Source organism: Ptychodera flava, chromosome 15, assembly GCF_041260155.1.
Source record: "Ptychodera flava strain L36383 chromosome 15, AS_Pfla_20210202, whole genome shotgun sequence".
Lineage (NCBI taxonomy): Eukaryota > Metazoa > Hemichordata > Enteropneusta > Ptychoderidae > Ptychodera > Ptychodera flava.
The window spans coordinates 3,080,215-3,107,720 of NC_091942.1; the positions used below are offsets into that span (position 1 = coordinate 3,080,215).

At 39.3% G+C, this 27,506-nt stretch overlaps 1 protein-coding gene across 7 annotated transcripts in view; it reads right to left on the reverse strand.

The window, feature by feature from the left end:
* LOC139150901 (alpha-N-acetylgalactosaminide alpha-2,6-sialyltransferase 5-like) overlaps nt 1-27,506 on the reverse strand; it is a 417,953-nt gene that overhangs the window by 358,635 nt on the left and 31,812 nt on the right. For 4 of the 7 annotated variants that reach the window (XM_070723360.1, XM_070723359.1, XM_070723361.1 and 1 more), the window contains exons 2-5: nt 22,968-23,270; nt 10,764-11,170; nt 9,241-9,342; nt 1,837-3,637 (exon numbers count right to left, since the gene is read on the reverse strand). In XM_070723360.1, the coding sequence (XP_070579461.1) occupies nt 3,451-3,637; nt 9,241-9,342; nt 10,764-11,170; nt 22,968-23,270 (999 nt within the window). In that variant the 3' untranslated portion in view covers nt 1,837-3,450. Of the gene's footprint in view, nt 1-1,836; nt 3,638-9,240; nt 9,343-10,763; nt 11,171-22,967; nt 23,271-27,506 lie in introns of those variants that run through there. The other 3 variants (XR_011556298.1, XR_011556297.1, XR_011556296.1) reach the window with 1 other exon arrangement.

A 27,506-nucleotide genomic window follows, 5' to 3' on the forward strand; every position in this document is an offset into this window, starting at 1 on the left:
AAGTGAAATTCGAATCTTGCCATTTTCTTGATTTCGTTAAAAAACGGCGAAGTCCACGAATTCCAGAAAAATGTAAGATTCGAGTTTCACTTCGCAGCAGGTTTGATTTCGGCAAACTTTGTCTGTCCGGATGAGAATGAATGAAGTAAACTGGTGTGCACATGAACTTGCGTTCGGATAGATTTTGTGACAACCTATCCTCATATATTATTAGTATATCTTTATTTCGGATTTAAAAATTTTCAAGTTGGAAAAATCATGGCGTGCTTCCATCGATATTGATTCTGAGGAGAGAAACTGCCTCGCCTCAGAATTTTCCGCAAAGGATAGTTGAGGAGTTAGCGCCAGAAATAAAAATGCCGCCCCTCTTAAAGAAGCTGAGTCGAGTACTCGGCCGTGTGAGGGCGTTCTTGGGCATCCATAATAGACAAAAATGTCCGCCGGAGCGAACAAAGTTCCCAAATTGACCGAATTTACTCGTTTCTTTTCTTGAAATACAAATCAGTAAATTTACACTGCGAAGTTAGCTTAATTCAAGCATATAATTGGCCGTTTTCATCAGACCACCGCCTACTAGGCCAAGTAAACTAAGAGTATTACATTTTTTCTAGAAGACATTTAGCTATTAAACAATCGGACATCTACTCAATATTTTCCCCGAATTAATCGTAACCAAAAATCAGCAAAGCATGGCGTCCGTAAACTTGTGAACTTGAGAACTTGATGACCCCGAGTGACCCCAGGTCAATCCAAAGTGTGGACAATTGTTTGTTTTGGTTTTTTTCTTTTTGTAGCCTGTCTAAACATTTTCCACTATCGGTGAAACATTTGCAGAGACTAGTTCACTGTCACGCAGAGTGCTTTGTTACCCACGAAGATATTTATACCCTTACTAGAGACGATATGCGAAAAAAGTGTAGCTGACCCTTGCTGTAATTCATGCAAGTTTTTGATTTCTATTCAAATTGTCATAAATAAAAACATTATTGGCTTGTTTCCCAACCTTGGAAATTATTGAAATTACATCGAGCCAAAATTTCGATATGCGAAGCAATAAACATTTGTGGCAGTTGTGAGTTTGATGTATCGGGGTGATTCAAGGTCAACAACCTTTTTGGACTCATTTTGTATCATAAGATCACCAGTAATATTTTGATTAGAAATCCCTAGTAATTGACTCGACTGATGATATGTTATGATGAAGTATATTATGATGTATTTGTGTTTGCATAGACTCCCAAGAACCGTGTCTTCATCTTTCATTTTTGTCGTTGGCCACATATTTTCCATTGCGTCATTTCATCGATACATTCTGAAATCGTAGGTGGGAGAAAACTTAACGATTTGCTGACGTCAATTAGGGAAAGAGAAGTAGGCAGTGCGATAGAAGTATCAGCTAAGGAATCAACAGAAGTAGCGTTGCTGAAAGAAGCAGAGGCCAACAGAGAAAGAGTCGGCAACTTTAAATGTCTGGTTTATCAACACATGTACTTTTAGAAGAAAACTTGTGTGGTGAACATGCAATTGTTAACGGTCAAAATGAAAGACCTGTAGGCTAGGCAAGCTTGCAGGGCCGGGATCTCCCTCGGGGAGGAGGCACTCACTCCGTAATGGGTGCATGTGTATCCTGGAGAGAGGGGTTGATTGAGAATCTGAATCTCACCATAGACAGTAGACTCTCAGTGTTAATCAAAGACCAGTTCAAGTGGTCAACGTAGATAACGTTATTAGGTTTCCTGTTCGGTTGTAAAAACGTGCTTAGTTTATCAAAGCTTCACTTATCCAGTGGAATACAGCCTTGTACGTAAAATACAACTACGAGACGGACAATGAAAATGACTGTGCAGAATTTTATTCACCAAAAAAATGCTCAGACATGAATATTCCACTTTGTTAAAGTAAGACTCGGTATAAGTATCTCTCGCAATACTCCCCCCCCCCCGCCACCTTTGTTGCTGTGAGTAATTAAGTCTCGCATGCTGCCTGAACCTGTCCTCAGAGCATCGCAGAGCTTATGATGTGACGTTGCATTATGTGAAAAAACACCGAGATAATACTGAAAATACCCTGTTAATGTGTAGTCCCTAGCACACTCCATGTGGTGGCGCTGTCCACAACAGTTATGGCACGCAAGAATTACACCACAGATGGCCAACGCAATGTTACCGTTGGCATTTATATCACTAGTAAAATATAACATCTTTAGAAAGTTGTTCACCAGATCGTTCGTTTCTGAAAAGGTTTCTTTGATGTACATGATATTGCAAAAATATCGCCTGGGCTCGGAAAAGTCATAGGCAGTAGAAGCGAGACAATTATAGTGTGCCGACTTCTCAGTATATTGTCGGTTCTATAAAAATAAATTTCCTTTGAATTTCCCCGTTATTTATCAAACTTTTTTCACAAGAACATGCTAATTTTGCAGATACATTTTTAAACAAACATATTCCCTTATTTTGAATATAACACACTGGCTTACAAAGTTTGACCAAGTGGGAAATATTTATAAATGCACAGACCAATACAAGCAAGATCTTGCCACTTGTTCCCGGAAACTCAAAAGTTTTCAAATATTCGATACAAAACCGAGCTATTTGGGTGAATTCTAGGTCTACAAGATTAAGTATGTATTGAAAAGTGATACCCGAGCAATTCTCAAAATGTGGCCGTTTTGGCCTGGCACTTGTTTATTTCTTATTCCAGTGGCAAAACTTGAAGAATCAAGCAAGAAACGTGAGCTATCCAACCATACACAACATGTCCACAACGGCAAAATAGCCCTGGATTTAGCTCGATATTTTGTTTGATATGTTGTATATTGATTTTTGTCAAAGTAACCGATATCATTGTCGGTTATAGCTTTTGACTAAGCAATAAACCATCTCGGCGATGGGTATACGAGATTTTGACAAGCGATAGCAACCAACGCGCGCTTTGAATCCTTCGGTATCGCCTTTTAACCTATTGAGATGGAATGGTGGTAGGACGTTAGTATCTTGTGCATAATCAAAAACATGCGAAAAGGTGCATTTGTTTATGGGTTAGGCGCCTAACATGCAACACCTCTATGCCTACAGAGTTAGAACAAGCTTGGGACTTCAATCTGGACAATGACCACGCGTGAACATGCACTGGTTCAAAAAGCTCTGCTTCAGTTCTAGTAATTTTCTCCCTTGTTCTTTGCCTGGTTCAATGCGAGGTCCTCTTTAACAGGAGTGCACTCTGTACCACGTTGCTGTGTATCGACAGAGGGCGCACCACACTGTCACTCCAGCAGAACTGCCAAGTTCCGTAGTACGTGTAACTGTAAGAGTCAAATGTTCTTAGAAAATGTAAACACAAATTAAACACTACACGAGTACTTTTCTGTGTTATCAACGTGTTTCCGTTTTGCATTGCACTTTCAATGATGGAGTATTTCCAGAAGCTGTCCGTGACGCGTTGGCCTGGTCACCATGATGGATGGTTAAAAGTAAGGTTGACGCTGCTGGTTTTCATCCATCGTAAAAACACGTCCCGTTCACTTCTGTACCGATGAACGCCCTTTTTCTGTCGTTCATGGATTAGGTACCTACTGCACTCTTTTTGTCCAGCCGGCTGGTAATAATGATAAGGCGTCTTGTCTGACGGGTACTTTCTGAAAAATGAAAAATGACAACACGGAAACTGCATGTTAAATATCGAACCGAGAAAAGACGTAGATCCAGAAACAAATAGGAAGTGTTAATTTCATATTGAGTATTCTATGGAATAATTGCACGTACATTGTAGAGGTAACGGCACTGATAGATCTCTTGAAGTTTAATCAAATTCAGAGTTTAAGGGCCAGTAACTCTCACAATTTATGATTTTTCATTATATTTGTTTTGCATGTCAAATCCTAGTTCTTTTTGTACTCCTAAATGGATGTTGTTACATATTGTATTTAGCTTGTCAACCTAGCGTCTATAGGTGTAAAATGAACTGTTATTGTTTACATTTGAATTCTACTCCGGACAAGAATGCACTCGTCAACAATAAGCAATACTCCCGCCTGTGTGACCGTTCATTGTTCTGTTGGCTGCAAATACATTCGCCAGTGTAGGGCGCCTCCCATGATAACACGTACGCCGTCAGTACACAGTACGTGCGTCTAGTCAAAACACTCAGTTGGCAGGTATCGTTTATAACTGTCAAGACATATTTTACTTTTCTTCACACAGTGCGCTATTTCTATGGGAATGAGGACTGTACAGTGTACACGTAAACATTGTTGTCATCCATGATAAATCAGGGCGGCCAACTGAGCTGCTCACTCGTGAGCGATTTCAGGGCGCGCAGGAGGACAGTTTTTCACCGGGGTTTTTCAACTTGAGTATCAACGGGCCAGATGTTTGGAAGTGCAATTGCTTGATCCTGCAATAAAGCGTTGTTTGTAAGGGTTCTGGTGCAGTTTAGGTATCCAATACAACATAAGCAGTTTTTTGTCCTTCTCTTTCAAAGGAATGCCAAATTCATTAGCACAGATGAATGATTTGAAAAAATGTCTTCATCAGTGAGAGAGGAAAGAGTGTGGGTTGTATTACTCTTTTCTGAATGAAGGTTTAATTCATATATTATAAATTGGATTTAATAATTCCTACAGACAAAGATAATGTTGTTTGAAGCTTTGTCTGCAGGAACTACAACATATTCATTGTGTAAAGCATCGAGGCATGCTTTGACCGATGGGTCATCTAATACTGAGGAAGTATTTACATCTTTACTGTGAGACCGGATTTGTATGGAAATCCGGTCACGACATGCGACATGCGACCTGCGACTTCAAACTGCGACCTACGTCCTGCGTGTTTGTCAAACTGCAATCTGTGACTTCCGGGTGCTCTGGTCTAGCTGCCACCTGCGAGTTTGAAACTGCGATCCGCGAGATCACGACCTGATCCATGATTTTAGGTATTTGGTGTTTATTGAGAGTATGAAAAGCAGTCACAAGTAATATCAGTGATAGGTGGTGTCATTTAGGAAAGAGATGAGGTTCGATGATACAGCTGTGTTGGCCTACTTGTTGTTCGGTTGCTTTCAAAGTCCGGTTTCAAAGGGACAAGCATGTTGTTATATATGTTGTTTCCTAAAGTGGTGGCTATTTCACAGATCGAAATGACCAGAATAATCTTAAAAACAAAGCAATGAAAGCTTTATTCAGCATAAAAAGGTCAATTTATGTAAAAGAATGTTAAATCCTAGACTTTGCTTTAAACTTTTTGACAAATTGATTGTTCGAATTCTTTCATATGCTTCTGAAATTCGGGCAACAGAAATCACTAGTACTGATAATTGTCTTGAAAGTCTTTGTATGTCGTTTTACAGATTTATTCTAGGAGTCAGTAAACGTACTCCTTTGGAAGGCATAAGAGCTGAGTTGGGTAGACTACCATTGAAGATCTCACTTTATATGTCTGTTATAAGATATTGGTGTAGACTGAACAGTTTGCCTTCAAATCACATTCTTAAAAAGGCACTCACAGTAAACAGAAATATTCAATCTCCTTGGGTGAAATTTAAATCGCAATTTGGGGGATTGTAATCATATGCATGTTTTCAGTTCATTGGGAGTGAAATCATATTGTCAACTGAAGAAGAAAATAAAGAAAATCTTACAAGTGAATATTTGGGTTCATGGAGGAGAAATATGTTTGATGATGTAAGAAAAAATGGAATGGTAACAAATTACGTACATATAGAATTTTCAAAACTAAGTTTGTCTTCGAAAATTACTTAGATTGCTTGTCTGACTTTACACTCCGTAAACATTTGTCCAAATTCAGATTGAGTGACCATAACTTGGGTATTGAAATGGGAAGAAAAGTAAACCTAGATTACCTTTGAGTGAAATAATCTGTCAGAGATGTGATTATAATGAAATTGATGATGAGTTTCATTTATTATTTTCATGTACAAATCATACTTCAGAAATAATTTTATTGGGACAAAGTAGTGGTCCAGATTTTTGTAAAATGTTATAGTCTCTTAGAAAAAGAAGAAGTTGTTAAAAAGTTAATGGAACAAAATGTTCTTGATCTAGCTGTATTTCTAAAGAATACAAATGTATGCTGAACCTCCAGCAGCTCCGGGCTGAAAAATGTCCTGGTAACTTTAATTTTGTTCATTTGTTATTCAGACTTTTACTGTTTTCTTAAAGAGCACATGTTTATACTGAGCTCAAGCAGCTCCAATGAATGTAATTATTGCATGTTTTCGTATTACAGAGATGAATGGTTGTTTTTCTTTCTCTGTATTGTTCACTTACATTTGTAACACATCTTGATGTACCATACCATACTCTCTGTTAGTATGTGTCGAGTAAATAAAGATTGATTGATTGATTGATAGTTTAGGCCTAAAGAAGTATTCCGTGGTTGTTGTACTTCGATTCGGTGACCATGCACCCTACCCAGCCCTAGACATTATAAATATCTTTATGAGGGCATAACGAGGGCAACTCCACACATCGGCTCTACCAATATGTTTAATATTACGAAATGGTGAATACAAGGATAATTGGATTTATTTTGTGTGGAATACATGGCGAGACACCGGTGAATCGATAGTGCTTTGACCCTAGTCATGTGATCTGTGTCCCCGGTAAACCGGTTTGTTGATTGTGTGTTTGTTGACTGTGTGGTGTCAACATGACCCAGCATCGACCGGAGTTTCTGGACGCTTATAAAGGATTTTGTTTTACTGCATATTTTGAGCGTTGCTAGTGCTCATTATGTTAACTGTAAATGTTGTACTAATCTGACAACGATAAGTTTGTTTTGGACATTGAAATCAATTATCCGAACTTTTGGGGTTTTGTGTCAATTTTTCATGGACTTTGTAATAGATTTCGGGTCGATATTAATGCCTGCTTTCCGGTGTTTGAAAAGCATGTTGTGAAAGGCTGTTTCAAGAAATAAATCTTATTTCTCTATGTTTAGCCATTCCCAGGTTTCACGGTTTCGTTAACAATATTTGCTGTAAACGGCCTTTGAAATTGGTTTGGTTTGAGGAGAGTATTTTTAATTCATGCCGCCAACTTTGATTACTTATATGGCAGCTCTCTCAGTTTTTATTTTCTTTGCCAGATGATGTTTTCTGTATTGCTCAGCAATCTTTTGAGTTTGGTTGATTGTAGTACCAATTCGATGACTGATTGCATCTTGGTTTTATACGATAAGATGTGGCATAAAATGGAGACAAATTAAAAAAAAATTCAGATTCCCCGTTGTTAAACCCGCAGTTGTGAAGTTGCGGGTCGCAGTTTGACAAACACGAAGGACGCAGGTCGCTGTTGTGAAGTCGCAGGTTACGCCTAGGTCTAAATGCCAAAAGTCGCAGGTCGCATGTTTCAAACTCGCAGGACGCAGGTCGCAGTTTTGAAGTCGCAGGTCGCATGTCGTGACCGGATTTCCATAGAAATGTGAAATACGTGATTTTAATTTATCTCTGACTTTGCTCAGCCGTCAGATAGGCATTCCACATCAACTTCCTCAACTGCAGCCCACTGTCTTGCATATTTTTCGGCGGCATCCATGATACTTCTTAAATTAAATTTCCAATTAATGTTTTGTGGCTTTCGATATTTTGGGCCATATTGAAAGAGTTGCCGAAGTTTACTGTTGGTAATGATGGTCAGGTCACCAGTTATTATGTGACCAAGTGGTTTACAGCAAACAAACCAGTCACGACACAGTTCATTATTTCTGTTCGGTGAACTGTGTTACGCTGACAAAGTCACACTACGACATAGTACTGAGGCCTGTAATGTTTCACAAATCCATTAGAGCTAGCCACTTTTCGCCGGCCTTCCACCTCGGCCATTTTCCTCGAAACGTAAACACGGTTGGATTTTTATGGGTTTTTTAATGGTCCACTGCACTGCATGAATAGTATGCGAGTTTACGTAGTGCTGGACTACAGAAATAAATCAAACGCTACCATTTAAGGAAACGCGATGTTATCGTTTCTGGGACGGTGAGCTGATTTGAATCATAACTATAGATAATTTTACAGTTGCATGACGTCCTCTGCGTCATATCGCATTCAGCAACTAGCCCGATAAAACGAGCAGAGCAGTAGCATGTTTTGTTTTTTTACAACAGCGTGTCACCAGTACATCATATGATTTCTACATAACTTTATTAAACAAAGTTAAGTGGACCCGTACCGTTGAGTAGTAGACACAACAAACCGACTAGAAAGAAAATATATGTGATGAGTCATAGTACTGAGTACTTCCCCTGTGCAAACTCGAATGTCGATATCTGCCACGTCATGTTCTATCTCAAAACACTGAGTGCTCCCTTCCGTACACGTGGCAGTTGTAGACTGAGAGAAAGCTAAGTAAATTTTACTGGCGTAGGGAAGTCGTCTCGGGTCCCATCAACTTGGATGATGGGGTCAGACATAGTGCGAAGTCAACCTAAACACAGACTTCACGATTGCCCCAAGACCCATAAATAATCGAGTTCTAACTATTGTGGTCCTGAGCAAACGAGCAAGTCTCGTGTTGCCCCGTGAAATAATCTATACTCTTCGGTTAGTTCAGTTAGTTCGAGGCCGTAAATCTAAAGTCCATTTCTGAAAAGACGGTTAATGGATACTAAGCTCACATTCTGAAATATAAATACTTTAGAACATGTTGATGATAGTCCATGCCGTTCATTTGATGACCTGGAATGATCAGAGCAGAACCCATCATCTTCAATTCAGTGACGGCAGCAGAGTCTAATAGCTTTTGCAGAGTTCATTAATTGCTCTCAAAATACATGGACTGCAAGGTAATAGCCTAACCGCCGAATTTCTTGACACGAAACACTTGCCCAAGGTTTCAACGCCGGTAAATATTTATAGTTTTAAGGGCACGGGGCAGTCATTTTGCTTTATCGCTGCTTCTATGACAACATTTTCGTTCAAGGTCTGTTCCCTGGAAACGTGGTGCCTTGAACAGAAGTTGGATGTTATGCAAGTTTTGAGGTGTGCGTTGTGTACTATGGTATCACGCTTTCTATGGATTAGATTCTGCACTATATGGAAGCCATGCACAAAAACGTAAGAGGGCTGTGTTGAGAAAACGTCATGGAGAAATCTACCAGGTTTCATTTAGAAAACCCTGACTGTTACTCGATACCATCGATATGTGATTTCATTTCCACGAAAAAAAGGAACTGAATTGTTCTTTTTGTCAAAAGTTTAAAGGAAAAACGGTCACACACTTACTTGCAGAAGTCTGGGTGACCCATACCATATACTGTAATACTGTCACAAACTTCTGTGGCAAATAACATGGTAAACCAGCCCGTCGACGCCCAGATAGGCCCACTGTATGAATTGCAAAAAAAATTAAAAAGAACAGCATGCAAATATTAATGGAGGAAGCACACTCACATTCAAGACAACATTTTCTGTTGGCTTTGACTGGCTAGAGAGATGAAAAATAGAAACACCAAATATCCTAGACGATGACTTTAACTTAGGCATGGGATTCCAAAATCCCATCCTTCTATTCAAATCATTGCGATAAAAGAGTGTGTTGATCTACTGTTGTCCTGCAAGATGCGTGTAATTTGCGACACATTTAGACTAATTGCCATTGACATCGTTTTCTATTTTGTTTTATTGCGGTAGACAAGAATATCTCGCTTCTACTGATTTAATGGTACAAGTTAGTACCATAACTTAGGTGGCGGGTAATGACGTACTTTCATTCATTCATTGATTCATTCATTGATTCATTGATTGATTGATTCATTGATTGATTGATTCATTCATTCATTCACTCATCCATTGAACCAGATGTAAACCTCTATGTTAAAGTATAAATAACCAACTAATCACCAATGTCCCACAGCATGACCGTGCGTAAGGTCATGTTCGTAAGGTCATGTACGTGACCTTACATTGTAACATATTCGGGGATAGGGAGGGGGAGGTGTAATTGGACTCTTTTCAAGAATAATAGAAGTAAAAATGTTGTGAAAATTACAGCTAATGTTCCTTCAACAAATGCTTTGTTTACGATAGCAGACACTTCCTAAGTGATGCCAACATTTGGCTTATACAATGCATCTAATATATAAATGCTACCAATCTCTACTCTAGTTGTGAGATTCCTTCGTTTAAGATAAGTCATGTATCGGCCGGAACTGCAAAGACGTAACATTGACCTTGGCAACACGGTGTTGTCGGCAAATCGTAGTATTATTCAATATCACCTAAGTTCCTCTGTTTCACAAAATACGACGGGCAGTTTTCATCTTTCTATTAACCGACCAGCAGCACAACAAACTCTAATCTCCGACAACGAGACAAAGATTGCAGTGTCGTTGTTCTATCTCTTCAAATAAAGTGAGAACTGAGGAAATAATCCTAAGTACGGTATTTGTACATAATTCCAGAAAGTTGCATCTTTATTCAACTTCGCTGATCGATAAATAAAAAGTAAATAGATAAAAGGGGTTTCTGTCAAGATGGTTTTGCCTCACAGCTATGTGTGTATTTGTGACAGAGACTTGCAATGCATTTCGCATGTAGCCGCAATATCTATGTATGAGACAAATAGGCTTATCGGCTGCATGAAAATGCAATTACCGCAAACTTACCATATGCCATGCTTCGGATAACATACGGCCGAAGTAAGCCAAACAATATCAGTTATGTATGATATGATAGTATACATGACATAATTACACCTCATTTGTGTGATTCAAAAATAAGGAAAACCAAAAAAAAAAACCACTTACATTTTCAGATGTGTTTCTTTTTCGTAAAGTTTGTGATCTTCATCAAGCTTTTCTTGTGTAAATATGTAAAATTGCACATTACTGAAATTCTTCTGGTATCCAGTTAAGGTATTAAACGTGCGGCCCGTCCCATCTGTTTTCATTAGGTCTTTTGGTCCCCAAAATATCACTGTCTTGGCCGGGTCACTTTCGCCAAATAATTTTCGCGAATTGAACAAGCCAATGGAGGCGAACGATATTATCCGTAAGTGAGTTTTCGCGCCAACATCTTCTTCAAACCCTGGCACGGGACTGTCGTTCATTCTTATGACACAATCGTTTTCGTCTATTTCGTGACCAGCCTTCCTCTTGAGGATTTGACCTGAGTTCGAGACAATTGCACACCTACCACATTTATATTTTAAATGCTGCAAACAGAGAAGAGAAAAAAAATTATAACGTCAGCATTCAGAAACAGCGTGCGAAAACCTGTAGCACCACTTTGGTTGCATGTTTTACTCTACTAGGGAGGCGCATTGATGAAATTCAGGTATATAGAACACGATTGTAATTTGGGATAATTGGATGGTGAAGTAATGTCGGTTTCTGCTGCAAATATATTCTTATCTTCTTTTTTGAGTTATTTATGAGTAATAATTGGATGGTGAAGTAATGTCGGTTTCTGCTGCAAATATATTCTTATCTTCTTTTTTGAGTTATACACTTGCTTTTATGAGTAATTGCAACAATCAGCTATAGGGCATCTTACACTTTTGAGAAATTTGAAAAATACGACGATCCAATTATCACTATTAGTTCCAATCGTGTTATTGATGGCAACGTTTCCAGGTTTACTTGTTCTCAGCTTTCCTCTTCAGTTAATGTAGAATGCGCCTCGGGAACATATATTCGGCCGGGACTCGGCCGGGACTCTCAAACTTTTAAAACACTCATTTGATCTACCACTTGTGGGAACATTTTGAAGCTCATGGAGTAAATACAATTTTCACTCGCTTATTTTTGTGAAAATCGAAAATTTAATTTTCCCTAATAGAGTCAACTTGAATACAAGGATGACGGCCATTTTGAATTTTAGGTGTAGGTAAATACACGGTAATATGTTTCGCTAGTACCACATTTTGCACGGTGAACCCTAATATTTATTCTTGATTTCGAGAGCGGGTTGTTTAAAGTTTCCTTCAGGAAAGTTTTGACGAAAGTTGAAGTCTTAGAACGTCGAGGAGCGAACTACACGTACAAGACCGAATCTATGGGTATACGTCACATCATAGCCGGTTCTTTGTTGCTAATCCACTGTAGGAGCTATCGAGTTGTCTGAACTCATTCACTGGGCCATTATGTCGTTAACACACTGCTGGTGTCTACTGATTAGCCGGAGAACACAACAGCTTATAGGCAAGGTGTAGGATTAACGAACATTTCAAATATACAAATGCAGACAGCTTCAAAACACTCTTCGTCAATAGAAAAAGTGTGTGTTTTTTTAAATCCTGTGTGGGTAGAAGAATTGTACAAACTGACTGCGATTTAGACGTTTATGGAATGTATATTTAAAGTTTCTCCTTATTCTATTCCTTCATGCCAGTTGGCATATTAGCGCCGACAGTGATGGAAAGACGCCACCTTGTCCATACTATGATTCCTAGAGTTTCACCGAAGCAAAATGCCTACAGGTGAGTAAGTTCCAGGCGGTCGTTCAAAGTCCATCACAAGGTCAAAGCCTTGAAGACACAGCACGAGATTGTCAGGACGCACCTAGGGCACGTCTGACTATAGCACATTTTCTTTCAAATGATTCTCTGAATCGAAATCACGACCTGAACACCTAAACTCTCTGTTCAGTTGGTTTCATGATTGTGATAAAACGCCGAAGGAAACTGTATCTCGCGATGTTACTTCTGTCTACGCAAGGAAAACAGATAGAACGGGGAATTCGTAGAAAACGTTGATAATGACGTTAGAAAATTTTGGTCTAATTTTATCCTGCAGCGTTCAACATCGATGTTCAACCTCCTCATACGTCAGCATATACAAACTGACTGCGATGTAAATACTAGGCGTCATAAAAAACACGATTGGAACTAATTTGGGATAATTGGATGATGAATTGATGTCTGTTTAATCTGCAAATGTAATCTAACCTGCTTTTCTTTTTACATTACACACTTGTTTTTATGAGTAATTTGTAATATTGCAACATTCAGCTACAGTACACCTAACACTTTTCAGAAATTGAAAAATGTGAAAATCCAGTCATCGCAAATTACTTCCAATCGTGTTTAAACTTAGCCGTGACCTTTACACACAAAATAATTAACCCCTGAGTGAATAACACCTTAAATAGACACTTTCAAAAATTCATCACTGTGCATATTGCGGACTATAATTTTTCCCATTTCGTAAAGTACAAATTTCTGGTTCAAGTCACACAATTATAGTGAAAAATATTCATAGTAAACCCCTTTTGCCTGGTCATGAGGGCTATAGCGCCCGTCTATTACCCCGAGGGGCCGTGTGTTACCAGAAACACATCACTATTCCCCGAGGCCGTAGGCCGAGGGGTATAGCGATGTGTTTCTGGTAACACACGGCCACGAGGGGTAATAGACGAGCGCTACAGCCCGAATAAAGACCAGGCTATAGGTGTTTTATAACACACCACATGCTCATGTTGTATTGTTATATAGATTTTAATGTTTTTTGATATTTTGCACCGCAACAATCCATTGTGACAAGTTTACTGAGCGATGTACAGCGGTTTCACTTGTACGTGGTACCACTTTCTTTCAAACAAGCGACCTAGCGGCCGATATAGCTCCGCTGTGTTTATGTAGAGTGTGATATAACCGAGGTTACGTTGGTATTGTCGGTTATGTGGTAGCGTGTCGGGGCCGGCAAGGCTAGTATTCCAATGATGAAAGGATGTAAAGACGACTGGAAACAGCGAGTACAATATAATCTAAGATGCTACTTTATTACACTAAGCTCTAAGCTACGTACATAGAGTGATGGTAAGCTGGAGACTGAGTTGAGTACACGTACGTGGGCCAAGAGAGATATACATGCCCTCATGAATAGTAATGACAGCTCATGAATAATAATCACATGACACTACGTCACATTCCTCCCTCCTTATTTTGATGGAGACAGGGAGTCTACATCACTAGTACGGCAAAATAATTCAGAAAATCAGCAAAAATCAAAGTAAAATAATACAATGCTAATACTACTGAATCTAAAAGAAAGTACATGACAAAAAAAACTACTGACTAAGTCGGGTACAGCAACCTGGGCAAACACCATTACTATAAGGGTTGAAAATTCAACACGCATTTTCCAAAACAGTGTATATCAGGTCACTACAGCCCTTTCACTACATCATTCATGCACCTTCACACACTACCGTACATCCGAGCTCCACATTCGCGACAATGCGTCCGCGTTTGTATTTTCGCTGCCCTTCTTGTACTCAATCTTAAATTGATGCTCTTGCAGTATTAAACTCCATCGCAACAACCTACGATTTTTACTACACATTTTGTCTAACCAAACCAATGGATTGTGATCTGTTTGAACTGTAAACTCTCTCCCGTACAAGTAAGGATTCAAAGCTTCCACAGCCCAAACAATGGCTAAACACTCTCTTTCTATAGTTGGGTAATTTCTCTCCCTGGGGAGGAGTTTTCGGCTAATATACTGAACCGGATGTTCCTCTCCCTTGTCATCATATTGACACAAAACCGCACCAATACCATGGTCAGACGCGTCTGTCTGCACCACAAACGGCTTATTATAATCTGGAACCGCCAGAACTGGCGATGATGCTAAAGCGTCTTTCAGCTTCTGGAAAGCATCAACGCAGCTCTGAGTCCATTGAACATTGGCTGGGCTATTTTTACATGTCAACTCAGTCAATGGGGTCGCAATGTCAGAGAAATTTGGGATAAACTTCCTGTAGTATCCTGCTAATCCTAAAAATGATCTGACATCACGCTTTGTCACTGGTGTTGGATAATTGACAACAGCATTAACCTTATCTGCCATAGGTTTTATTTTTCCACTTCCAGCACCATAACCAATGAAAGAAACCTCACTGCCACCAAGATAGCACTTCGTTGGTCTAGCAGTTAGTTTACAACTACGTAACCTCTCAAATATGCTACGCAGGTGTTTAACATGATCTTCCCATGAATGATCATGTGGACCCAAGTCATCCATATATGCTTTTTCTCTGGGCTGATTAAATGTCTTATCCATTAACCTCTGAAAAGTTGCTGGCGCATTTTTCATCCCAAATGGCATAACAGTAAACTCATACAGTCCAAAAGGAGTGATAAAGGCAGACTTCTCCTGAGCACGTTTGCTCAGGGGAATTTGCCAATATCCCTTCGTGAGATCGATCGTTGATATATAATTCGATCCGCCGATTTCCTCAATCAATTCATCTGGTCTAGGCATCGGATATGCGTCAGATACCGTGACCTTATTTAGACCTCTATAGTCAACGCAGAATCGAACTCCGCCCTGTTTCTTCTTGACTAAAACGAGAGGTGAGGCATAGGGACTCTTTGATTCAGTGATAATTCCAGCTTTCAATGCCAAGGTGTCCTGACAGAGGTATGTCATGTGACACTCTTAACAATGCATTGCGACATCCCACCGCTGCCACCAATGTGATATAACCGAGGTTACGTTGGTATTGTCGGTTATGTGGTAGCGTGTCGGGGCCGGCAAGGCTAGTATTCCAATGATGAAAGGATGTAAAGACGACTGGAAACAGCGAGTACAATATAATCTAAGATGCTACTTTATTACACTAAGCTCTAAGCTACGTACATAGAGTGATGGTAAGCTGGAGACTGACTTGAGTACACGTGGGCCAAGAGAGATATACATGCCCTCATGAATAGTAATGACAGCTCATGAATAATAATCACATGACACTACGTCACATAGAGAATAACTATTTTTGACACATGTTGGTGGAGAAGGTGGAAATCTTTGATAGCTCAATGCTATGGCCAGAAAAAAGTGGCTAAAATAAGCTGCAAAAATACACGATTGAAGATTTCATCATACTTTGAATATATCACATCGAATCATCTCTAAGAACATGTCAACCAAAGCTATATGATGAGTAGTTTTTTGAGAATAAAATTTTCTGACAAAAAATGGCAACAATTGCCCCCAAAAATAAAGATTGCAGATTTCATCATAATTTCAAAAGATCAAATTTAGTTCATCTATAGAAACCTGTATTCCAAATTTCAAAGCTGTTAGACCAGTACTTTTTGAGAAACACATTTTTTGACCAAAAATGGGAAAAATTACCCCAAAAATTTAAAATTGCAGATTTCATCATTATTTCAATAAATATCATTTAGTTAATCTATAGAAACCTGTATACCAAATTTCAAAGCTATCAGATTAGTAGTTTTGGAAATACACATTTTTTGACCAAAAATGGCAAAAGTTGCCCCAAAAATACAAAATTACAGATTTCATCAGAAATTCAATATATATTACTTGGCTCATCTGTAGAAACCTGTATACCAAATTTCAAAGCTGTCAGACCAGTACTTTTTGAGAAACACATTTTTTGACCAAAAATGGCAAAAATTGCCCCAAAATTACAAAATTGCAGATTTCATCATAATTTCAACACTTATCATTAAGGTGATCACTTATCATTAAGGTGATCTGTAGGAACCTGTATACCAAATTTCAAAGCTATCAGATGAGTAGTTTTGGAAATACACATTTTTTGACCAAAAATGGCAAAAATTACCTCAAAAATGCAAATTTGCATATTTCTGCACAATTTGAACAAATCTGAAATAGATCATCCCCAGAGACATATGTACCAAATATCAAAGCTATCTGACTGGTAGTTTTGAAGAAGAAGATTTTTAAAGATTTTTTTACCAAAAATGACAAAAATTGCCTTAAAAATACAAATATGCAAATTTCATCACGATTTGAACAAATCTGACTGAAGTCACCCTAAGTAAACTGTATATCAAATTTCAAAGCAATCAGACAAGTGGTTTTAGAGAAGAAGATTTTTTTACCAAAAACACCAAAAATTGCCCCAAAAATACAAATATGCAAATTTCACCACAATTTGAACAAACTTAAGTGAGGTCACCCTAAGTGAACTGCATATAAAATTTCAAAGCAATTGGACTTGCGGTTTCAGAGGAGAAGGCAATTGTTGACGGACGACGATGGACGACGGACGACGACGACGGACGACGACGGACGACAGACGACGACGGAAAATCAACCTATTTGATAAGCTCCGCGTCGCTGACAGCGGAGCTAAAAATATTCTAAGCATACCTAGCGACATCCTTAGTTGCACTTTAATCTTTTCCGTCGATGAGCTGTTCAAGTTCCTGCGCTGTTGGAATGTTGGAAAATGTTGGAAAATCTCTTTTAGTGAATGTGTCGTCACCTATCCCGGACGCACAGCACGTACGTCACCCGCCATTGTTGCAAAGCTGCAGACGACACTCCGCCCGTGACGGTCACGTGACCGGGCACTTTTCCAAATTTGGTCAGAGCTATTTCCCTAGGGAAATAGCTTTTCAAAAAGTACCCTCTGACGTAACTTTTTTCGATCTGTTGGGGACTAGACGTATCTATTTTCTCGTCACGTGACGTATTCTGGCGAATCGCGACACGGAATGAGCATGTGGCGTGTTATAATCAGAGCTAGAATGCATCTTTTGACAATACCATTGCATATTATTAGCAATACGCTGCGTCTGAGAGATTAACACTTGTTATTTCAACATTCTTGGGTGATATACCTGTCATTTAGAAGACCACTAACAGAAAGATGTCGAAAAGTTACTTGTATTCAGAGACGATCGTAATTGACAAGTATTGATAGAATATTAAGAGTGAGGAACAAACGACGCCTTGATCCGCTATTTGTTTGGTTCACGTGACCACGTGATGTTTGTGATCTTCCAGTCGACGCATCGATTGAATCTTCTTCGGTCAGAAATTTGTGATGTACTCTAAATCTTTCTCACAAATAAAATAAAATTCAGTATGCTCTTGGATACATCAAAATGATAAAGTGAACAAAAATATAGACGCAAACAAGCAAACGCAACAATTAAACAGTAACTGTTGTGGACTACAACAGACCGCAAGATGATGTTTGGAATTGATTTAGACTGTGCACGTGAGAACTTTGCTGTTTGAGATTGCTGACTTTCTCTATGTTTACATAAACCATGATCAATATTTTTTTTCTGTGATATATAGTAACGAAAAAAATAATTCTACCTTCTCCATTCTACTTCCCAAAACTAGCTAGATAGTCCGGTGAATCTAGAATTTCGTTTCATAATGTCTACAATTTATTCGCATCACTGCAAGGCCGTTTCTGTAAACTGGGCATATGCATGTTCATTTCAAAACTACTTTGCTACGTTCTGCTCGTCACGTTCTTCACACCAGATATGAACTGAAAATGCTCACGTGTTTCATTATATATTGCATTTATGTGCAAGTTTGAACCTTTGCTACATGCTTTGCTACATTTAAAGTGTTCTGATCAACACAATGAATTTCACCACAGATCAATTCTAAAGGTCATTAAGTATTCAAATATGTAATTAGCTGAAATAAAAATAATTAATTTCTTTGAGTGCTGTCATTGTATCACAATATAGCATGTGTAATTACCTTTGGTCAAGTCCTTCAAGCTCTATATGCCAAACCGTGAAAGCTTGTTAGCTATTTATGCAAATTATGAATTCGCTGACATGAAAATGCAAAATGACTTTCAATACTGTTATAACCTGGTATAATGATCAATGTACACAGCATGTTTCGCCAAATTTATCAAGTAAATGCCAGTATATATCCCTAATTGGAAGGTTCATTAAATATGCATATTGGGAATTGGCTGAAAAAAATGTCAAATGACTTTCAATAATCTTGTATCATAGTATCTTTAATGTACATAGCAAGTTTTGCCAACTTTGGTCAAGTCAAAACAGATAAATATCGCTAATAAATGCGGGATATCGGACCGCAGGCGGGCGAAGATTGCATTATAAGCGCGCCAACCCAAACTCACTGCATGGACATCACATTTACGAAATCGAAGTCCAAAGTCAACTACGTCATTGTTAGAATAAGAGAGGTTTTCCATAACACGGGAGCATACCACCACAAATTTTGCACAGATGGCGTTGCACTGGCATTTAAAAAAAAAAGGGTGCATGGGAGCATGGGAACGCGGGCAGTTTCCCTCGCTATGGGTAGGAAATGCATTGAGCAAGACACACTTCCGGGTTCGCAAAAAAACGAGGATCCCATTTACGGGGCGCTCAAATATAACTATTTGCTGTGATACATAGCAGAGGCGTATATGTTTGTGATGCTGAGAATAACATCAGTAAATAAATGACGGGTTTTAAAAGTTGACGTTTTTTTGCGATGAAACAGACTTCTGAAGGTAGCTCGCTTGGGGAACACGTCATCCCGGCCGCTGTCCGCTTTGACCCCAGTAATTCACACTGGTTTTGGTCGGCCCCAGGTACCCAAGTCACTTCGACCCCGTCACACTTTTGCCTACATGTCCACGGAGACGATTCAACATGTTCCACAACAAAGCCAAGACAAAAATTGAAAATATCAATAAAATGGCTTCACAAAGGCTGAAATACACGATACTCGATGAAGTATGAAGTTTATGAAATGAAATCAAAATTGACAACACAAGTGTTTGTCTCGGGTAATACCACTTGAAGTTGAACTATTCTACAGACTGTATTCCATACAGTGCAGTATTTGTCAGTGACAAATTAATCTTTGCAATACATTTTTTGCGATGAGCTGGAAATTTGATTAATATCGAGTTAATGTACATAAATATTCCGTTATTTACTGGGACACGTTTATTTTCTCGATCCGCTATCTGCGGACTACGTGCTGAAGTACATTGACTGTTCATGTCAACGATCGTTTCTCCCTCTGCAGAGTTTCTGTATCCCGTTCAACAACGCTAGTACCTCGATCACACGATAGTGACGCTATGTAGCTGTGCAGTATTGAAACTTATCATAAAATGGCCACCTCGTCTAACAGTAACACGTATTGTCGAGATTATCGTACGGAAAAAAGACTGCAAAAGTAAGACTTATGAATCTTCATCAGAATTGAACACATCATGATTGTACACGAGTATCAACCGTGAATGCACGTTGAGCTCGGCAGTTACACAAGCATGGTACGCTACATGCATAGCCCTATGAGTATGGCGACAGTGTCCGGCTTTGGCTACGCCGGGGGCTACGCCGCCTACCGGAGGTGGGAGGCGGCGTAGCCAAAGCCGGACACTCTCGCCATACTCGTAGGGCTAGCTACATGCACTGCCGCGATGCCGATCGTATGCATTCCAAGGCCTATCCCGGAATTTGTTTCACAAACAACCTCAAAGGAGAGCAAACATACTTCTATGGACAATGACGAATACGTTTCTTGGCGAAGCAAAATCAAAACAGTGCAGAAGTACATGAAGTAGGTCATGGCCTTGGACTCTGTGCACGAACCTGATTGGACACTTCAATACCTTTGACCCAAAGTTATTATTCATCAGCACTTCCATGCCATGAGGCTAGGTAGAGAACGTATTAGCCCTGCGTACGATGCTGTGTGTTCCGCTACAGCTAATAGCCCCGCTCACTGTGGTGAGCGGGGCTATTAGCTGTAGCGGAACACACAGCATCGTACGCAGGGCTAAGAATGTATGTACTCATTTCTGGCGATCGAGCAGCGAGGGAAACAATCAATTACCAAGGATAAAGCTAATTTGCTGAACGATATTTTATCTTGAATAGTGAGTTGAATGAGTAATAAAATATCATATTTTTAATGTTCAATACGAGGTTGAAACACGGAGGGACCGTGGTTGAAACCAGAGCTATCCAGCTGTAGCCAACCTGGACAAGCACTTTTCACAGCGCCCTCAAACAGTCGATTGTTTTCACTTGTCATACGCGGCGTAACAGAAAAATTAAAACTTTCATAACTTCATTAATATCCAAGCCACGCCCACCAAAACCTTTTCAGTTCTAGCCATTTGAATTCTGAAGATGTCTACCAAATTGACTGAAATACGTTCAGCCGTTTTGAGAAAATGGACCCACAGACAGACAGACACACATTCAGACAGACAGACAGACAGACAGACATCGCTGCGACATATGCTCACGTGTTCACACGTGAGCAAAAAATGAGTAGCACACTAATTTGCATCAGCCTGTAAGAGGTGGCTAGTGTTTCAAACTGTCATTCGATTATCCCCCTTCTTGTGAATGAATAGCTCTAAAGATAAATTACGTTTCCCAAAATGCAACCGAAGCGCGTGGTACATTGAGATAGTAGTATTGACGCCTTCAGATCCGAACATTCCCTATCGTATCATCCTATTATCATCGGCATACAATAATCGGTGGATGCCGGGGGCCTTGGATAAAACGTTCGCATAACAGAGGATAGTATCTTTTGATCTCAAGTCCAATCTCGTTTCGAAATCAAACCATATCACTGGTTTGCCTCGGACCGAGGTTTGACTCTGAGAGCGGTTTGGCTTATTCACCAGTAAGAGCCGTATCCTCATTCATTATTACATACTACAGACAATCAACATGGCGGCCAGCGATGTTCATATCGTGTAATCTATTTCACTGAGCACATGCTTTACTTTACTTTACTTTACTTTATTGCTTAACAACACACTCAAGGAGAGCATGCGATCACGGAGACTTACAAATTATTTGCCGCTTTCTGGTTCACCGCTGTTGATAATTAGATGACTTTCCAACATATTTGAGAGGAAGGTCATCCAGGTTTTCCTTATCGTACTACAGTACAACCCACCCAGTCTGTGGAATGTGCTGGTCATGCTTCTTGCCTATGGCTGGCAGTGCAACACACTGGCAATGGTGTGCTAAGTAATTATGGATTTGTCTAAAATGTTGTCTAATTTTGAATAAGTATGCCATGGGTCCAATACCACTATCAAATAATTCAGATGCAGTGAAAAAGCACATGAACACGATCTGTCAGTTGAGTAAAAATATCAAAAACAGAAGTAGACAAAATAATTGTGGTTTGCATAAACAAGTATGAATTAAGCGTCAACTTGCAAGATATTGAGATTGTTACCGGACGCGTTCGCCAATTCGTCCAAATAATCCAGTATCTAGTGATTATTGGTGGTTTCAGTACAAAAGAGAAATCACCACAGTACATGAGCACGTAGAATGGGGTTTCTAATCCAGAAAGAGTAAAATTTACAGTATGTATGCCAAGCAATGAACATGCTGGTACGGAAAAAAATTTAAAAACATTTCACCAGATGAAAATTGAATCAGTTTCAAGTAGCTTCATGTAGACACATGATTTTTACAATAGCATAACGCACTGATGTCTATTTCAAGAAATTATTTTGAATGATTGTTTGATACTTTCCACATTTTCACATTTTCATTATGTCTTGCTAGCAAGGCGAGATATCGACCTACAAAGTTCCTTGCTAGCAGGGCCAGGTATAGATCTACAAAGTTCCTTTGTAACCAGAAATATGTTTGCATTGGTTTGATCGGCATGACGCGTCCCATCGATTAGATGGAATCCGACAAACAAGCACGGGTCTCGGTTGGAATTATATATATATATATATATATATATATATATATATATATATATATATATATATATATATATATATATATATATATATATATATATATATGCTCGGCAAGGGGTCAATACTCAAATATTGGGTGACAAATTGAAAAATACCTGTATATTTTAAAGAAAGAAATCATTCTCAGATATAAAGTTGAAAAAGAGTTAAGACCCGACTCTGTAAACGTGGAAGAAATACGTAAAATAATTAAGGTTATGTATTCTTTAATGTAAAACAGTAAAAATTACTATCGTTTGCTTTCAAATTATCTGTTAATTTTAATGGTGTATCCTTTGTGGAAAGACAGAAAAAGAAAACATACATACACACACAGACATACAGACGCCACCGGCTCACCATATAAGCTCTTTTTGGTATTTATATACATACCAAATATGAGCTAAAAATCACACAACGACACCGACTGTGTCTTTACTGCGATATTTAGGACTGGAAGAGTGACCCTAGTAGGGTGTACCTACCCTGGTAATATTGGACACTGCAACATATCCGCTGAGGGAACCATCTTGTTTTGCTTGACTTTTACCAGCCTTGCCGACTGTTTCTTCAGGAGAAAGCTTTCCTTCATCGTCCAGTGACGACGTGTTGGTGTTCAATACGACTGCTGCTGCATTGGGCTGTGTATGTCTCGATTCGGCTGTTTGCGGGGACTGTGTCTTGTAAATGTGAACTTCGGTAGACAGCTTGTTTCTCCACAGAATCGTCGCCGTCAGCAAAACCATCAAACAATTCACGAGAAAAAATGAACGACAGTACCACGATCTCTGTAGTTTGAAGAAAAAAACTCGATATTAGGTAAGTAAGTAAATGAATAAAATTTCATCAACATCTTCAAAGTCTGTTCTCCATGATATCTGTCACCTCTGTTTTTTCCATACGAATCCATGTGTACCAGGAAATCAGGGAAGCCGTCGTAACGTTTTAACTATGGAATGAACAATTCTCGTAGACTTCAAAATGATATCTTATTATTTGGCAATAATTACGACGAAAACGTCGAAAAATATTTCACAACAATACCTTAACATATGGGAATGATTGCGACGAAAACGTCGAAACAATAGCGTCAATGACACTTTGCTAACATGTGGTTGCATGTGGCGGGCCAGAGTGAGTGTACGTACAATATACGGTAGCTTCCATAGGCCTTTATATATCTCGTAATATTCATGATGATGCACCGTCCATCAAAGTATGTAATTGTCGGCAACTGTTGCAACGGACACACACACATATAAATGCAGCCTGGTATATTAAACATAGTGATACAATTTGCCATACCAAAGTAAAGGTGTCCTTTTGTGATATTGTATTGTAAGGAATTGATGTGGATAAAATTTGGTCCCTCTACTGTCTATGGTTGCCAGATCGGAGACTAAAGTAAGGTGTAGAAATAGACACTCAGCAGTGTGCACTCTTACAAAATTCATGCAGGTTTATAAGTATGAGTATATTGAAGTAAACGTAAGCTACGGTGTTCAGCTATTTCGGGTTTCTTTAGGGCTGTCACTGCTCACAATGCTGCCACATCTACACGACAATGGTGTATGCTAAACTATCCACCCATTAAACAAAAACTGTGCACAGACGAATGGGGAAACTTCCAAACATAAACCTATATCTGCCAAGGAGCCTGTGGCATCAGATATGTACATCTGTATTAAAGTCCTTCTAACCGAATTTAAAAGCATCAAATCATAGATTAGTGTAGAAGCCATCATTTGACCCAATAAGACGAATAATTCCATAAATATATGTTGTAATATGACAATGGAAAGCAACAAAATCCCTGCTAACCAAATTTCAAAGTAATTTCATGTTTGTTTGTTTTCAATACAAAATTGACATATTACCCATAGATCATGTGAATTTTTGGTTATTAATAACCAGTGTTGAATCTAGGATTGTAGAACCAGGGAACATTTGGGCGCCCTCCATAAACATTATGGGACATAACAGATTTTTGGTTCACTCTGAAATGCACCAGGACAAACAGAACATATTCTTCAAGGTGCTCGTAGAAATTGATAATTTGTATCCTATTCAACTAAAACTGGGTGATCCAAATTTATAGGAATGGCAAAAAAAGCCTAAGAATATTCATATATTTGCATGAATTTGCATTTTCTGTACTGGATTGACATCGTGGAGGTGGGAAGGAGATGACAGACGACACCTCGGCATATCACAACCATAGATGAGTATAGTAAACCCATAGACCCCAATTCCATGGTCAACGGTGAAACTAGGGACCGGGAATACGGTCCTTTACAATTTTAGCACTTTACTGTTAATACTTTCCGAAAAACTTAATCCAAGCATAGACCCTCTAGAAAAACTCGAGGGTTGAGGGTCTATGATCCAAGTTTCCATATTCCTTTCCTATATTTTCACTTTTGATAATAATTCCTAGATAGCCATGCTATCTAAGGCTGCATTATCAACCAACTGTCTGTCACAAGCTGAACAAGTTTTTAAAAGCCAACATTGAGTCTTCGAGAGGATATGAAATTGCTTTCATAATAGCCCAAGCATAAACTTGCAAGATGTTTACATTGAAAATATTACAAAGGTATTTGAAAACAACAAAACAGAGCAATTGGAAGTATTGAAACTAGCATTAACAATGTTTTCTTTCAGGTCACCACACCAGAAACAGACTACTTTTTCTGTATAATCTTGTTTTCATAGCAGATAATGAAACAGGCATTATCATTCCATAATTGCCCGGTCCGCCATCTTGGATCACTCGAAGTCCACTAGGTAGCTAAACAGTTTTGCCGACTATACCCGGCGCACGGGCGCCTGTGGTATAAATAAAGGGAGCAAGCGGCTATCAGGCATGGCGAACTGAGTGGGGCGGAACGGGATCTACCTGCGGCTACTTTCTGATTTGAACGATATAAACTTCTCCATAAGTATCGCGTTAACCCCCATACACGTATTATCACGTAAAAGATTACAGCTACACGATAAATTACTAAAATCGAAGGCTTGAACCAAACCTAGGTTTAGTTTTTGGATCGGTTTGTTCTAGTATTCAGAGTATTAATAACATGAGGGAGTCGACAAAATCCCGACGATTCACGCAAGTAATTCTACAATCTGCCAATCATATGACCCGTAACATTTCAGTGAGACTATATCGAAACACGACCCGTACCATTTCGGTAAGACTAAATCGAAACACGACCCGTGACATTTCAGTAAGACTATATCGAAACACGACCCGAAACATTTCGGTAAGACTATATCGAGCAGACATATCTACAAAACGAGGGCACACATAACATTAAGGCCAAAGAAATAAATTGTGCTGTTCCGATAACATGGTTTTCAAAAATATGGTAGGTAGGTCGGCAGGGATTTTTTTTCCAAAATATTTTCATTCTTAAGATGCATTTTTCGGGGGTTCAGGGCGGTCAAACACTGGCCACAACATTTCAAGAAAAATGTATCATACATATAAAAGGCATACAACCACAAAAGACATCCTCGTTCAGGCAAAAAGCAAATGCCAAGTAATTAATACGTGATTTTACGGGTTTGTTCTTTGTTTTTTTTTACTTCCGTGTTTACGTAGCTTTAAAAGGTTTAGAGTCGGCAGGTAAAAAATAGGGTAGGTCGGGTTATCGGAACAGCACAGTTTTTTTCTCGGCCTAACAAAATGTTGAAAAAGTGCTCATCGGTAAACTAATTTCTACCATGCCCACCATAACACAGACACATCTCGGCTCGATAGCAACATGCAGGTGCATTTTCATCAGATAAAATATTCGTAAATTCACATTTGTAAGCGTGTGTCCTTGGATTGAAGTACATATATATATATATATATATATATATATATATATATATATATATATATATATATATATATATATATATATATATATATATATATATATATATATATCATCAGTACTGTCAATAGGTGTCAGAGAGCCTTAGGCATTTTCCGCACATTCTGGTGATTTTCTCTTCAATTCGTGGTACAAATAGCATTCCGCTTAAAATAAGCAGTGGCCATAGCGATCAGAACAATAAGCACACCACTGGCGTTTTCTGCGGGACAGCAGTCGCGTCCGACATTTTACACAAACACGACTCGGAATACCACAACAGTCCTTAAGTTGTTCAGAACTGGTTTACAGCCTCTGTGTGTGTGAGAGAGAGAGAGAGAGAGAGAGAGAGAGAGAGAGAGAGAGAGAGAGACGAGAGAGGAGAGAGAGAGAGAGAGAGAGAGAGAGAGAGAGAGAGAGAGGGGGAGGGAGGGAGAGAGCGTTCCCTTTCACGGCTGCGTTCGGATGCGCCAAGCGTACGCCAAAGAGCACATTAAAAGGCGGATTAGCAGTCCTATTGTTTCATTGACCTAGTTTGCAGTCCCTTGGAGTTGTTTTCATTGAACTCATCAGCAGAATTGAAATTTACTAACGTGGATTGGGGCACGTGAAAAGTATTGACATATATTACTGTAATGTTTGCATGTGTACACACTACATGTAGCTCAGGATGACAGGGCTGCGTAGCCGGTAAACATTCATCCAGCCGATGCTGAGCCTTGTGTACACACATACGGGACAGTGTGTTCTTGCATGGTTTGTTCGAGTTTTAGTTTGTGCATGTGTGCGATGACAGAGGAATGTGTAGACAGAGAGAGACATGGCACGGGGACAGACGTGGGGGATGGAGAGACATGGCACGGGGACAGACGTAGATGGGGATGGAGAGACATGGCACGGGGACAGACGTGAAGGGGATGGAGAGACATGGCACGGGGACAGACGTGGGGGGATGGAGAGAGACATGGCACGGGGACAGACGCGGAGGGGATGGAAAGAGACATGGAACGGGGACAGACGTGAAGGGGGGTGGAGAGTGTCTTAATATTCCCTCATCCATCGATGGAGACAATAGGAGTCAATGAACAGAACATAACCAACGATCATGCTGACATTTTGATGAGCAAATATACTATACTCCAAACTCAATCAATGTCC